The sequence below is a fragment of the Thalassophryne amazonica genome, chromosome 17 (genome assembly GCF_902500255.1).
Source record: "Thalassophryne amazonica chromosome 17, fThaAma1.1, whole genome shotgun sequence".
NCBI lineage: Eukaryota > Metazoa > Chordata > Actinopteri > Batrachoidiformes > Batrachoididae > Thalassophryne > Thalassophryne amazonica.
The window spans coordinates 40,235,043-40,248,364 of NC_047119.1; the positions used below are offsets into that span (position 1 = coordinate 40,235,043).

Here is a 13,322-nt window from a genome sequence, read left to right on the forward strand (position 1 = left end):
CCCCTAATCCTCATGCTGCTCCAGGTGTGACATTGAGCACCTCACATGACGGCACACTGACATCAGGGTGTGAGCGGGTGAATGTGAGACATCAGTGTAAAGCTTTCTGAGCTTCTCCATCAGTCAGAAAATGTCTTAGAAATGTCCATTTAAACAGTCACTATTAAAAGGAAGGTGTCACTGATCTGGCACACAAAGACAGAATTGGTTCTGATCGGTATTACAGAGCTTCCTGTGAGCAGTTCATTCATATTTCTTATGACTTCAGCACCTCACAGTGTCTGACTCCTTGTGCTGGTATCAGCTCTGATGAGTGCTGCTGTAGTTTTCATTATGTATTGTTGTGACACGTCATACTTCACCCAGTATCGTAGATTATGAACTACAGCTGTGATTCTTCACAGCTTCTTGTCCTGTTGTGAATTTGAAATAAATTCTCTAATGTTTAATTCCTCATGGCCTCCTCTTCATCTTCTTCTTCTCCTCCTGTAGCCTCAGATGCCTCCTCTTCTTCCTGGGCGGGTGTTGGAGGATTTGTGGACTTTATTTTCACTCAGGAGCCTCAGGACACGGTGACGGTACGAGGTGGCGTGCTACAGCTCAACTGCCAGGCACACTCAGACTCCACAGCAGGACCTCCTATCATCACGTGGCGTAAGGACGGGGTGCTGCTGAGCACGGTTGTGGATGAACGGCGGCGCCAGCTGAGTAATGGCTCATTATTGGTGCAGAATGTGGTTCATTCACGACACCATCGGCCTGACGAGGGCGGATATCAGTGCCTTGCTACGCTGGACGGAGTGGGTAGCATCGTGAGTCGGACTGCCAGGGTCACCGTTGCTGGTAAGACACAAGTCTACTGTTATAGTACATTTGACTATGGTGCACTGAGGAATAATAACCATACTTTTACCTTTAGTCAGCTTTTGCAGGGGCCCACTCATTGCAGCAGTAATCCTTCAGGTTTTATTCTGGCTTGGTTAGCATGTTTTCATACTTTGCTTCCTCTCTTACTCCAGCCGTATCAGATCTAGTTTTTGTTATATTTTAAATGCAGGTGGGTTTCAGTGCCTGCTGCTTGCTGCTTGCTGCTCAGTGATCAGACCTGTCACATTTAATGAAAACCAGCCTTTGGCCACAACATAGAAATGCAGGTATTCACTTGAAGATCAACAGGGCTTCAGTATGGCTTTGTTGATTTTCAAGAAGTGTTTGATTCAGTAGAAGGGCTTGCTTTGTGAGACAACCAGAGAGTTTGTGGAATACCCCCATAACTTGCATTTATCATAGCCAGCCTAATTTAAATTTATTTTCCTTTATATAGCGCCAAATCACAACAGAGTTGCCGCAAGGCACTTCACACAAGTAAGGTCTAACCTTACCAACCCCAAGAGCAAGCACACAGGTGGTAAGGAAAAACTCCCTCTGATGATTTGAGGAAGAAACCTCAAGCAGACCAGACTCAAAGAGGTGACCCTCAGCCTGGGCCATGCAAGCGACACAATTGACAAAACAATGTACAAAAACGAATATACAGGAAATGTTGCCATTGCACAGGCCAGGAGGGTTGCAGAAGTAGACACCACACCCATCTCTGGATGGAGCCGCACCTCAAACAGAGAGCAAAAAACAGATTCAGGCATTGTAAAGACAACAAATACAGTATAATTTGTCAGCATTAAGCAACAAGAAAAACAGAAGAAATACTAAGGTGATCACGGGCCACTAGCCCTAAGCTTCACTAAAAGACTCAGAAATTAGATAAAGTTAAGGCTATGGCCCGCTCCGTTTCCTAATAAAATGAATTTAAAAGGGTAAAAAGCATAACAACATACTATGCCAGTATGCTAGCCATATGAAAGGGAAAATAAGTGCATCTTAAGTCTGGATTTGAAAGTCTTATTGATGTGGGGAGATCATTCCACAGAACAGAGGCACGATAAGAGAAAGACTTCTTATTCACCCTAGAGCCTGGAACGGTATGTACGGTTTTTATTAAGTCAGCTAAGTTTATTCTTTACATAAATGACATGTGTAATCTTTCAAAATTGCTGCAAGTTGTTTTGTTTGCTGATGATACAAATATTTTCTGTACAGGTGAGAATTTACAGCAGCTCATGGAGGATATCACCTCGGAATTAAAAAAATTTAAAAAGTGGTTTGATACAAATAAACTATCATTAAATTTAGATAAAACAAAGTTTATACTGTTTGGAAAGCATAAGGGGAATGGTAATTTAGGAATCATGATATATGGTGCCAACATGGAGAGAGTTACAGAAATAAAGTTTGTGGGTGTGATGATCGACCATAAGATCTGCTGGAAACCTCACATAAAACATGTTCAAGCTAAAATATCTAGAAGTATTTCAGTCCTCAACAAAGCAAAATATTTATTGAATTACAAAGCTCTACATATTTTATATTGCTCACTTGTTTTGCCATATCTGAATTACTGCGTGGAAGTTTGGGGCAACACTTACAAATCCTCACTTCCACCATTATGCAATGCTCCAGAAAAGAGCCATCAGAATGGTTCATAAGGCAGGTTTCTATGACCATAGTAACGCTTTATTCATAAACTCCTGCCTCCTAAAACTTCCAGGTCTGGTGGAATTGCAGACAGCTCTGTTAATGTGTAAAGCTAGACACAAACAACTACCAGATAACTTACAGAAACTTTTTACTGATAGAGGGGGGTTATCATTACAGGGGCAACCATAACTTCAAAAACAGAATTGTTCGAACATCTATGAAGAGAATGTGTATTTCAGTTAGTGGTGTGAAGGTCTGTTCAAGAAAAAGCTCAGACTGATTATTTTCAACAAATACAGGGATGTATGTTGTGAAAGTGTAGTAACACAGACCCACAACAGGGGGCGTAAATGAATGGACAATGAATGAGCCAAAATACAACATTTTACTGTTGTGAATGTGCACAACGAAATACAGACGAATACGGAATTTATATGTAGTCAATCCACAGAGGTGGCGTGTGGGCAGGCTCGAGGATAGAAGACGTCTGTCCAGACAGGAACCGAATCCCACACGATTTCCACTGCCACCGAACCCGGAAGATACTGGAGCCGCCAAGTCCCGAGTCCCCAGGTGGCCACCGTCTCCGGCTGTCGGATCTGGTACTGCTGGCAGGAAACAGAAACAGTGAGGTGTGGGTGTGTGCACACCCAGTAACAGTCAGCAATCCAGGTGGGAATTACTCCTCCACCACCGCAATTACGAAACACACAGTCTTTTACAGAACCTGAAACAGACACTTGTCTCACTGATCGTGAAGGGTGTGATCCGTCACCCTGCCGTCACCGACCAGCTCAGCCTCCAGCTGACACAAGTAATCAGGTACTCCTGTAATAGACAGACAAAACAGTTGGTGTGCGATACGGCACAGAAATGGCTGAGGATTATTACCTCCTATGGTAGGTGATATCTCGGCAGCGGGGTGGAGATGTCGTCCGGCTTTTATGGAGTGGTTGAAGAAGTGGAGGTTGGTGACAGCTGTCATGAGTCGATGAGTGACAGCTGTCACTCCCGGCTGTTCCCGTGAGGTGGCAGCGGCCTCTCGTGCCTGAAGCCCGCACTTCAGTCAGGGCGCCCTCTGGTGGTGGGCCAGCAGTACCTCCTCTTCAGCGGCCCACACAACAATGTAGATACAAGGAGAACACAAACAATATATTTAGCACTATAAATATAATGATACACAAATAAAATTGGATGAATAGTTTAGACCGTCTTAAAAAAAAAGTGCTGTCTGTAATGTAACCTTGCATGACTTATAGGTAATTAGCGAAGGTAATGAACACTGGAGAAGGGATAGGATTAAATAAGGTATACTTCTTCCTACCCCTTTTCAGACATGTTGATATGGGTGTACTTGGATTCACATGTGTGTGTAGGTATATTATATGTGCAGAGTATGGGTATATAGATAGGGTATAAACATTAGGAAAATTGTTTATTTAATTTACTATTGATTACCTTTATTTATTTTATTTGTAAATATTCACAAAAACGGAAACATGAAAATAGAAATGGGAAAAAAGTTCTGAGTAAGTGTATATGTAAATATGTATGTATGTATGTATGTGTATATGTATGGATATATTTAAATCTCTTTGGTGTTAAAGATATGTAGATGTGGGTGCATTTACAGTGTTTTGTTCATATGGTTTCTGACATGTCTGGAATAAATTAACTTGAACTTGAACTTGAATTTAAGTAGGGAGGTGCCAGTCCGTGAACAATTTTATAGGTTAGTAAATGAACCTTAAAAGCTGAACTCACAGGGACAGGAAGCCAGTGAAGAGATGCCAATGGTTGTAATGTGGTCAAACGTTCTGCTTCGTGTCAAAAGTATGGCAGCAGCATTTTGAAACAATAGGAGACCGCTAATGCTGCGGTAAACCAGAAAATAGAACATTGCAGTAGTCCAATCTAGAGGAGACAAATGCATGAATCAGGGTCTCAGCATCAGCCATAGACTGGATAAGAAGAATCTTTGCTATATTTCGCAGGAGGGAGAAAGCAGTCCTTGTAATTCCTCTAATGTGGAGGTCAAAGGACAATGTAGGATCAAAAATTACCCCAAGGTTCCTCACTTTGTCAATGTGATATATGACACACGAGCCTAGGGTAAGCGTTAGCTGGTCAAATTGATGCCGATGTCTCACTGGACGAAGAACCATCATTTCAGTCTTGTCAGAGTTTAAAAGTAGGAAGTTATTAGACAACCAGCTTTTCACTGATGCAAGGCAATCTTCTAAGGATTTTATGTGGATGAGATTACGAGCAGTTATCGGCATGTATAACTATCATCAGCATAGCAATGAAAGGTAATCCCAAAACGCCGCAATATGTGCCCAAGGGGTGCTATATAAAGGGAGAAAAGCAGGGGGCCTAAGATGGACCCCTGTGGAACCCCAAATTTCATGTCACTAAGGTTAGAGGTAGTGTTATTGTACAAAACACAGTGAGAACAACTGGTCAGGTATGATGTCAACCATGCAAGGGCACTTGTTGGGAAGGTGTCGTAACACGGACCCACAACAGGGGGCGCAAATGAACGGACAATGAGTAAGCCAAAAGGTAACAATTTAATGTTGTGACAATACACAACTAAATATACAGAAATTGCAAAGTCAATTAACACCAGGTGACGTGTGGGCAGGCTCGAAGATAGAAGACCCCGACGAGAGAGAGGCCGCGTCCCACACGGCCTCCACCACCAACGGTCTGAAGAACACCGGAGCCGCCAAGTCCCGAGTCCCCAGGTGACCTCTGTCTTCGGCTGTCGAACCTGGTACTGCTGGCAAAAAGCAGAGACAAGATGAATGAGTGTAAGTCCTTACACTCAGTGGTCTACAGTCTGTACACAGTCAGGAGGAGAACCTCCACCTCCGAATGACACACTCGTGCAGCTCTTGTTTAACCACTTATCTGTTCAGAGAGTGTGGCGCAGTCGTCGTCGTCACGCCACACGCCAATCCCACAGATAAGGACGAAAACCACAGGATAACGGCTGCAACAGAAGTTCAGATATTACTCAACGATATGAGTCAGCAGAGAAAATTACCTCTCGGTAGTCGATTTCTCGGCGGGGAGGTGGAGTTGCAGTCCGGCTTAAGTACTGGTGTAGATGAGTGACAGCTGGTGTGATGAGTGACAGCTGTCACTTCCTCTGGGTCTGGCGCCCTCTCGTGCTTGGAAAGCAGGGCGCCCTCTGGTGGTGGTGGGCCAGCAGTACCTCCTCTTCAGCGGCCCACACAACAGGACCCCCCCCTCAACGGGCGCCTGTAGAAATCGGCCAGGAGGGCCGGGTCCAGGATGAAGCTCCTCTTCACCCAGGAGCGTTCTTCAGGTCCATACCCCTCCCAGTCCACCAGATATTGGAACCCCCGGCCCTTACGACGGACGTCCAGGAGCCTGCGGACCGTCCAAGCAGGCTCCCCGTCGATGAGCCGGGCAGGAGGCGGCGTGGGTCCAGGTGTACAGAGGGGCGAGGTGTGGTGCGGTTTGATACGGGACACGTGAAAGACAGGGTGGATCCGCAGCGAAGCCGGGAGACGGAGCTTCACTGCGGCCGGGTTGATGATCTTGAGGATAGGGAATGGTCCAATGTATCTGTCCTTCAACTTGGGTGAGTCCACACAGAGGGGGATGTCCTTTGTTGACAGCCACACCTCCTGCCCGGGCTGGTACGTGGGGGCCGGGGACCGTCGGCGGTCCGCATGGGACTTGGCCCTCGTCCGGGCCTTTAACAGGGCAGAGCGGGCGGTCCGCCACACCCGGCGACATCTCCTGAGGTGGGCCTTGACCGAGGGCACACCGACCTCTCCCTCCACCAGCGGGAACAATGGGGGCTGGTACCCCAAACACACCTCAAAAGGGGAGAGGCCGGTAGCAGACGAAACTTGGCTGTTGTGGGCATACTCGATCCAGGCCAGATGGTGATTCCAGGCCGCCGGATGTGCGGAGGTGACACACCGAAGGGCCTGCTCCAACTCCTGGTTGGCCCGCTCTGCCTGGCCGTTGGTCTGGGGGTGGTACCCGAACGAGAGACTCACGGTGGCCCCCAGCTCCTTGCAGAAACTCCTCCACACCTGTGAAGAGAACTGGGGACCACGATCTGAGACGATGTCCGATGGTATCCCATGCAGCCGCAAGACGTGATGGGCCAGGAGGTCTGCTGTCTCCTGGGCCGTCGGGAGCTTCGGGAGGGCCACGAAGTGGGCCGCCTTGGAGAACCGGTCCACTATCGTGAGGATTACGGTGTTGCCCTGGGACGGCGGGAGGCCCGTGATGAAATCCAGGCCAATGTGAGACCAGGGGCGATGAGGCACTGGCAGGGGTTGGAGGAGGCCCGTCGTCCTCCGATGGTCTGCCTTGCCCCTGGCGCAGATGGTACAGGCCTGGATGTAGTCCCGGACGTCGGTTTCCAGGGACGCCCACCAGAAGCGCTGCTGGACTACTGCCACGGTCCTACGCACTCCGGGATGACAGGAGAGCTTGGACCCGTGACAGAAGTCCAATACGGCAGCTCTTGCCTCTGGTGGGACGTACAGTCTATCCTTGGGGCCAGTCCCCGGGTCCGGGCTCCTGGTCAGGGCCTCCCGGACGGTCTTCTCCACGTCCCAGGTAAGGGTGGCCACGACAGTGGACTTGGGGATGATGGTCTCGGTGGGGTTCGACAGCCCCGCTTTGGCTTCTTCTTCGTGCACCCGGGACAATGCATCTGATTTTTGGCTCTTGGTCCCGGGGCGATATGTGATCCGGAAGTCAAAGCGCCCGAAGAACAGAGACCAGCGGGCTTGCCTGGGGTTCAGCCGCTTGGCGGTCCGGATGTACTCCAGGTTACGATGGTCAGTGAAAACCGTGAAGGGCAACGACGCCCCCTCCAGCAGGTGTCTCCACTCTTCAAGAGCCTCCTTCACCGCAAGAAGTTCCCGGTTGCCAACGTCATAGTTCCGTTCAGCTGGGGTCAACCTGCGGGAATAAAAGGCACAAGGATGGAGAACTTTATCAGCCTCTACGCTCTGGGACAGCACGGCTCCTATCCCTGAGTCAGAGGCGTCCACTTCTACTATGTACTGGCGATCAGGATCAGGCTGCACCAGAACTGGTGCAGTCGAGAACCGGCGTTTCAACTCCTGGAACGCGGCTTCGCACCGATCCGACCAGGTGAAGGGGACCTTGGTGGAGGTCAGGGCAGTCAGGGGGCTAACTACCTGACTGTAACCTTTGATGAACCTCCTGTAAAAATTTGCAAAGCCGAGGAACTGCTGTAGTTTCCTGCGGCTTGTTGGTTGGGGCCAATCTCTCACCGCCGCAACCTTAGCCGGATCAGGGGCGACAGAGTTGGAGGAGATGATGAACCCCAGGAAGGACAAAGAAGTGCGGTGGAACTCGCACTTCTCGCCCTTCACAAACAGCCGGTTCTCCAACAACCGCTGTAGGACCTGACGTACATGCTGGACATGGGTCTCAGGGTCCGGGGAAAAGATGAGTATATCGTCCAGATATACGAAGACAAACTGATGCAGGAAGTCCCGCAAGACGTCATTTACCAAAGCTTGGAACGTCGTGGGGGCGTTAGTGAGGCCGAACGGCATGACCAGGTACTCAAAGTGACCTAACGGGGTGTTAAATGCCGTCTTCCACTCGTCTCCCTTCCGGATCCGAACCAGGTGGTACGCGTTTCTAAGATCCAATTTCGTAAAGATTTGGGCTCCATGCAGGGGCGTGAACACTGAATCCAACAGAGGTAACGGGTATCGGTTGCGAACCGTGACCTCGTTCAGCCCTCTGTAATCAATGCATGGACGGAGTCCGCCGTCCTTCTTGCCCACAAAAAAGAAACCAGCACCCATCGGGGAGGTGGAGTTCCGGATCAGCCCGGCAGCTAAGGAGTCCCAGATGTAGGTCTCCATTGATTCGCGTTCCGGACGTGAGAGGTTGTACAACCTACTGGACGGGTACTCAACTAAATCGATGGCACAATCATACAGTCGGTGCGGAGGAAGAGTGAGCGCCAGATCTTTGCTGAAAACGTCAGCAAGACCATGGTACTCCTTAGGCACCGCCGATAGATTGAGGGGGACTCTGACCTCCTCATTAGCTGTAGTGCCGGGGGGGAACCGAGGATCCTAAACACTCCCGGTGGCAGGTTTCGCTCCACTGCGTCACAACCCCGGACGGCCAATCGACCCGGGGATTGTGCTTCACCATCCATGGAAAACCCAAGATCACTCGGGAGGTAGATGGTGTTACATGGAACACTATCTCCTCCCTGTGATTCCCAGACACAACCAAGGTCACTGGTTGTGTCTGATGTGTGATTAATGGAAGCAGGGTGCCATCTAGTGCTCGCACCTGCACTGGTGCCGGCAGAGCCACCAGAGGGAGCCCTACTTCCTTTGCCCATCTGCTGTCCAGCAGATTCCCTTCTGACCCCGTGTCTATCAGTGCTGGGGCGTGAAGGGTCAACTCCTCACAAAGGATTGTTACTGGGATTCGTGCCAATCTGCGGGGTCTTTCCGCGTGTGTGTTATGGCCCACCCTTAGCCCAGTTTCTAAGGACGGGCGTTGTAGTTTGACCGTTCAGGGCAGTCCCTCTGCATGTGCTCACAAGAGCCGCAGACAAAACACTCCCCGCGGGCCAGTCTCCTTTGTCTGACATTTGATCTTACTTTGGCCCTGCTCGTGTCCATAGCCTCCTCAGCAGGGGGAGCTGTAGCCACACGGGGCTCTCTGGCAGTGAAGCGTGGGGACGACGTCACCTTGTCGGAACCGGAAGGGGGAGGGACGGCTCGTGCCCGGTCACGCCCCCCGGCCTGCTCCCGACAATGCTCATTCAAACGGTTGTCTAAGCGTATAACCAAATCGACAAGCCCGTCAAAATCCCGCGGTTCCTCCTTAGCCAGTAGGTGCTCCTTAAGGACCGAGGACAGCCCACTTATAAAGGCGGCGCGGAGCGCAACGTTATTCCAGCTGGACCTCACTGCTGCGATGCGGAAGTCGACTGCATACTCGGCTGCGCTACGGCGCCCCTGTCTCATCGACAGCAGCACGTTTGAAGCGGTCTCGCCTCTGTTGGGATGATCAAACACTTGTTTGAACTCCCGTACAAACCCAGTATAAGACGTTAGGAGCCGTGAGTTCTGCTCCCAAAGTGCCGTAGCCCATGCGCGTGCCTCTCCTCGAAGCAGATTAATAACATAAGCTACCCGGCTAGCGTCTGATGCGTACATGACAGGGCGCTGTGAAAAGACGAGCGAACACTGCATGAGGAAGTCCGCGCACGTCTCGACACAGCCCCCGTACGGTTCCGGAGGGCTTATGTATGCTTCAGGGGACGGTGGGGGGGTTCGTTGAACGACCAGTGGTACGTCTGATACAGGCCCAGGACCAGCCAGAGGAGGAGCTGCAGCAGTGCCCTGATCGTGCGCTTCCACCCTGGCGGCGAGAGCCTCCACTCTCCGATTAAGGAGGACATTCTGCTCGGTCACTAAATCCAACCGAGCCGTGAAGGCGGTTAAGATCTGCTGCAGCTCACTCAACACGCCTCCCGCTGACGCCTGCGCCCCCGGCTCTTCCATTGGCCGTTCACGCTCGAGCTGACGCCCCTCGGAATCCATGACGATTGGCCGAGAAATCCTGTTGGGAAGGTGTCGTAGCACGGACCCACAACAGGGGGCGCAAATGAACGGACAATGAGTAAGCCAAAAGGTAACAATTTAATGTTGTGACAATACACAACTAAATATACAGAAATTGCAAAGTCAATTAACACCAGGTGACGTGTGGGCAGGCTCGAAGATAGAAGACCCCGACGAGAGAGAGGCTGCGTCCCACACGGCCTCCACCACCAACGGTCTGAAGAACACCGGAGCCGCCAAGTCCCGAGTCCCCAGGTGACCTCTGTCTTCGGCTGTCGAACCTGGTACTGCTGGCAAAAAGTAGAGACAAGATGAATGAGTGTAAGTCCTTACACTCAGTGGTCTACAGTCTGTACACAGTCAGGAGGAGAACCTCCACCTCCGAATGACACACTCGTGCAGCTCTTGTTTAACCACTTATCTGTTCAGAGAGTGTGGCGCAGTCGTCGTCGTCACGCCACACACCAATCCCACAGATAAGGACGAACACCACAGGATAACGGCTGCAACAGAAGTTCAGAAATTACTCAACGATATGAGTCAGCAGAGAAAATTACCTCTCGGTAGTCGATTTCTCGGCGGGGAGGTGGAGTTGCAGTCCGGCTTAAGTACTGGTGTAGATGAGTGACAGCTGGTGTGATGAGTGACAGCTGTCACTTCCTCTGGGTCTGGCGCCCTCTCGTGCTTGGAGCCCGCACTCCAAGCAGGGCGCCCTCTGGTGGTGGTGGGCCAGCAGTACCTCCTCTTCAGCGGCCCACACAACAGCACTCCCAGTAATCCCAAAATGATTCTCCAGTTTATCGAGTAGAATATGATGATCCATGGTATCAAATGCAGCACTAAGATCTAACAGCACCAGAACCGTAGTGGCGTCCAAATCCATTGCAAGCAGAAGATCATTCAGCACTTTAGTGAGCGCCGTCTCTGTGGAATGATATTTTCTAAAAGTAGACTGCAATGGCTCAAAAAGATTATTCTCAGTAATGTGGTCCATGAGCTGCCGTGAAACCACCTTTTCCAGAATTTTAGAGCAAAATGATAGGTTTGATATCGGCCTATAGTTTTTCAATACACTAGGGTCAAAATTAGATTTCTTAAGAAATGGGTTAATCACTGCAGATTTGAAACATTTACGAACAGATCCAGAGGTTAAAGAGAAATTAATCATTTCCAACACAGTCGGCCCAAGAATGGGCCACAGGTCCTTAAACAGTTTTGTTGGTATGGGATCAAATAAGCAGGTAATGCTTTTTGTAGAGGTTACGAGTTTTGTCAGCAAGCCCAGTGAGATATTATCAAATTCTGTAAATCTAGGTAATACCTCAGTAATGGCACTCACCTCAAGAGCAGGGTGTAGTGGCTGGGTTAAGACATGCCTGGATATGTTTAACCTAATGTTGTCTATTTTCTTCTCGAAGTCATCCAAGAAATCTTGTGCTGTAAAAGGAGAGCGACTCACAGGTGGTTGTCCATGAATAAGTTTTGCCACCGTGTCAAACAAAAGCTTTGAGTTATGCTTGTTTTTGTTCATCAAATCAGAGTAATAGGTCCACTTTGTAGCCAGTAGTGCATGCTTATAGTCTAAGATAGCATTACACCATGCAAGGTGGAATACTTCTAATTTTGAACTATGCCATTTCTGTTCTAGACCTCTAGCCTTATGCTTGAAGCCATGCAAGTAATCATTGAACCAAGGTAACCATGTTTTTGGGGGGCGTGGTTTTAATATAAGTGGCGCAATCATGTTGAGTGTCGTTTTGAGTGCTGAGTTTAAACTGTCCACAAGACTGTCTACTGACTGGGCATTTTCCAAATGTGAAGCTAGGATATTAGCAGTCCAGCTTTGAGTTCAGTCATAGCTGAGGAGTTGATGCATTGCCGCAGTGATAAATAAGGTTGTTGTTCCACTAAACATGGTAGCAAAACTGTAAACCTCATATGTAAGTGATCAGAGACCACTGATGCAAGAGACAAAGTATTACAGCTGATTTCTTTTGACCTTGGCAATACAGAGCATCGTGGGCAGAATGGAGAATCGATGTTCAAATGAGTTATATTTGTGACCCCCAACAGCTAATAAACTAAACCTAGATTTATAAATAAGAGTAACACTCCCGCCTTGCTTCACATCACGAGGGACATGACTAGGGGAGGTGATGGTCTCGTGGTTGAGCATATATTTCAAGTGTTTATTTATTTTAATTACTAATTAATTAATTACTAATTAATTAATCAATAAATTAATTAACTAATTATTAATCGATTAATTAATTATTAACCAATTAACAGTATTAATTATTGCTATTATTAATGGTGAATTATTATTAGTATTATTAACATGAATTTATTAATTATGACTACTATTAATTATTATTATTATAAATTACTAATGAATTAGATTAATTATTAATACCACAAAATTCTCCGACACCATTGCGATGCATCGAAGAAATCTGCAACTTCTTCTATTTCTTTGCATTTACGCAGAAAGACGAGAAAATAAAAAGAGCAAACAGGCTACTGCAACAAGTTGTGCTTCGGTCGCCATGTTAACAAACAGTGAAGACGGCAGTTTGAGACGGGCAGTTTTTTCTCGTAAGGTGGAAGGGGGTCTCAATTCATAGGGCTAGAGGCATACCCCTTCACCTTACCTCTTGTTTTAAAGGGGTAGGCATAGGGGTAGGGGTAGGGCCAAGGGGAAGGGGAAGGAGTACAAAAGAGTATTGCGATTGGGCCTTAAATGCAAGAAAACATCAAATCAAGGCTTAAGTCTCCCATGTTCCCAAATTGTTGCTGAAATTTTATGTTTCATTTTTGCAGGGGTGGTGGCCAAGTGTTTAATGCGCTTGGTTTCAGTTCAGAAGGTTTCGGGTTCAAATCCCACCCTTGCCACATTTTTCCATGTAATGTGGAGTTGCATCAGGAAGGGCATCCGGCGTAAAACTTGTGCCAATTCAACATGCAGATCCACCTTCGATTTGCTGTGGCGACCCCAAGTGCAAACAAGGGAGCAGCCGAAGGGACTTACTTTTATGAAAATTCTTCTCTGTTTCAACAAACAGGGATGGTGGCCAAGTGATTAGTGTGCTTGGTTTCAGTGTGGAAGGTTCCCACTTCAAACCCCACCCCTGCCACATTTCTCCATGTAATGTG

General features: G+C 48.5%; 1 protein-coding gene across 1 annotated transcript in view; it reads left to right on the forward strand.

Moving 5' to 3' along the window:
* The first annotated feature begins 455 nt into the window (after positions 1-455).
* dcc (DCC netrin 1 receptor) overlaps positions 456-13,322 on the forward strand; it is a 217,789-nt gene continuing 204,922 nt past the window's right edge. Inside the window, exon 1 of the mRNA XM_034191788.1 lies at positions 456-843. Coding sequence (XP_034047679.1) covers positions 456-843 — 388 coding nt within the window. The remainder of the gene's footprint in view (positions 844-13,322) is intronic.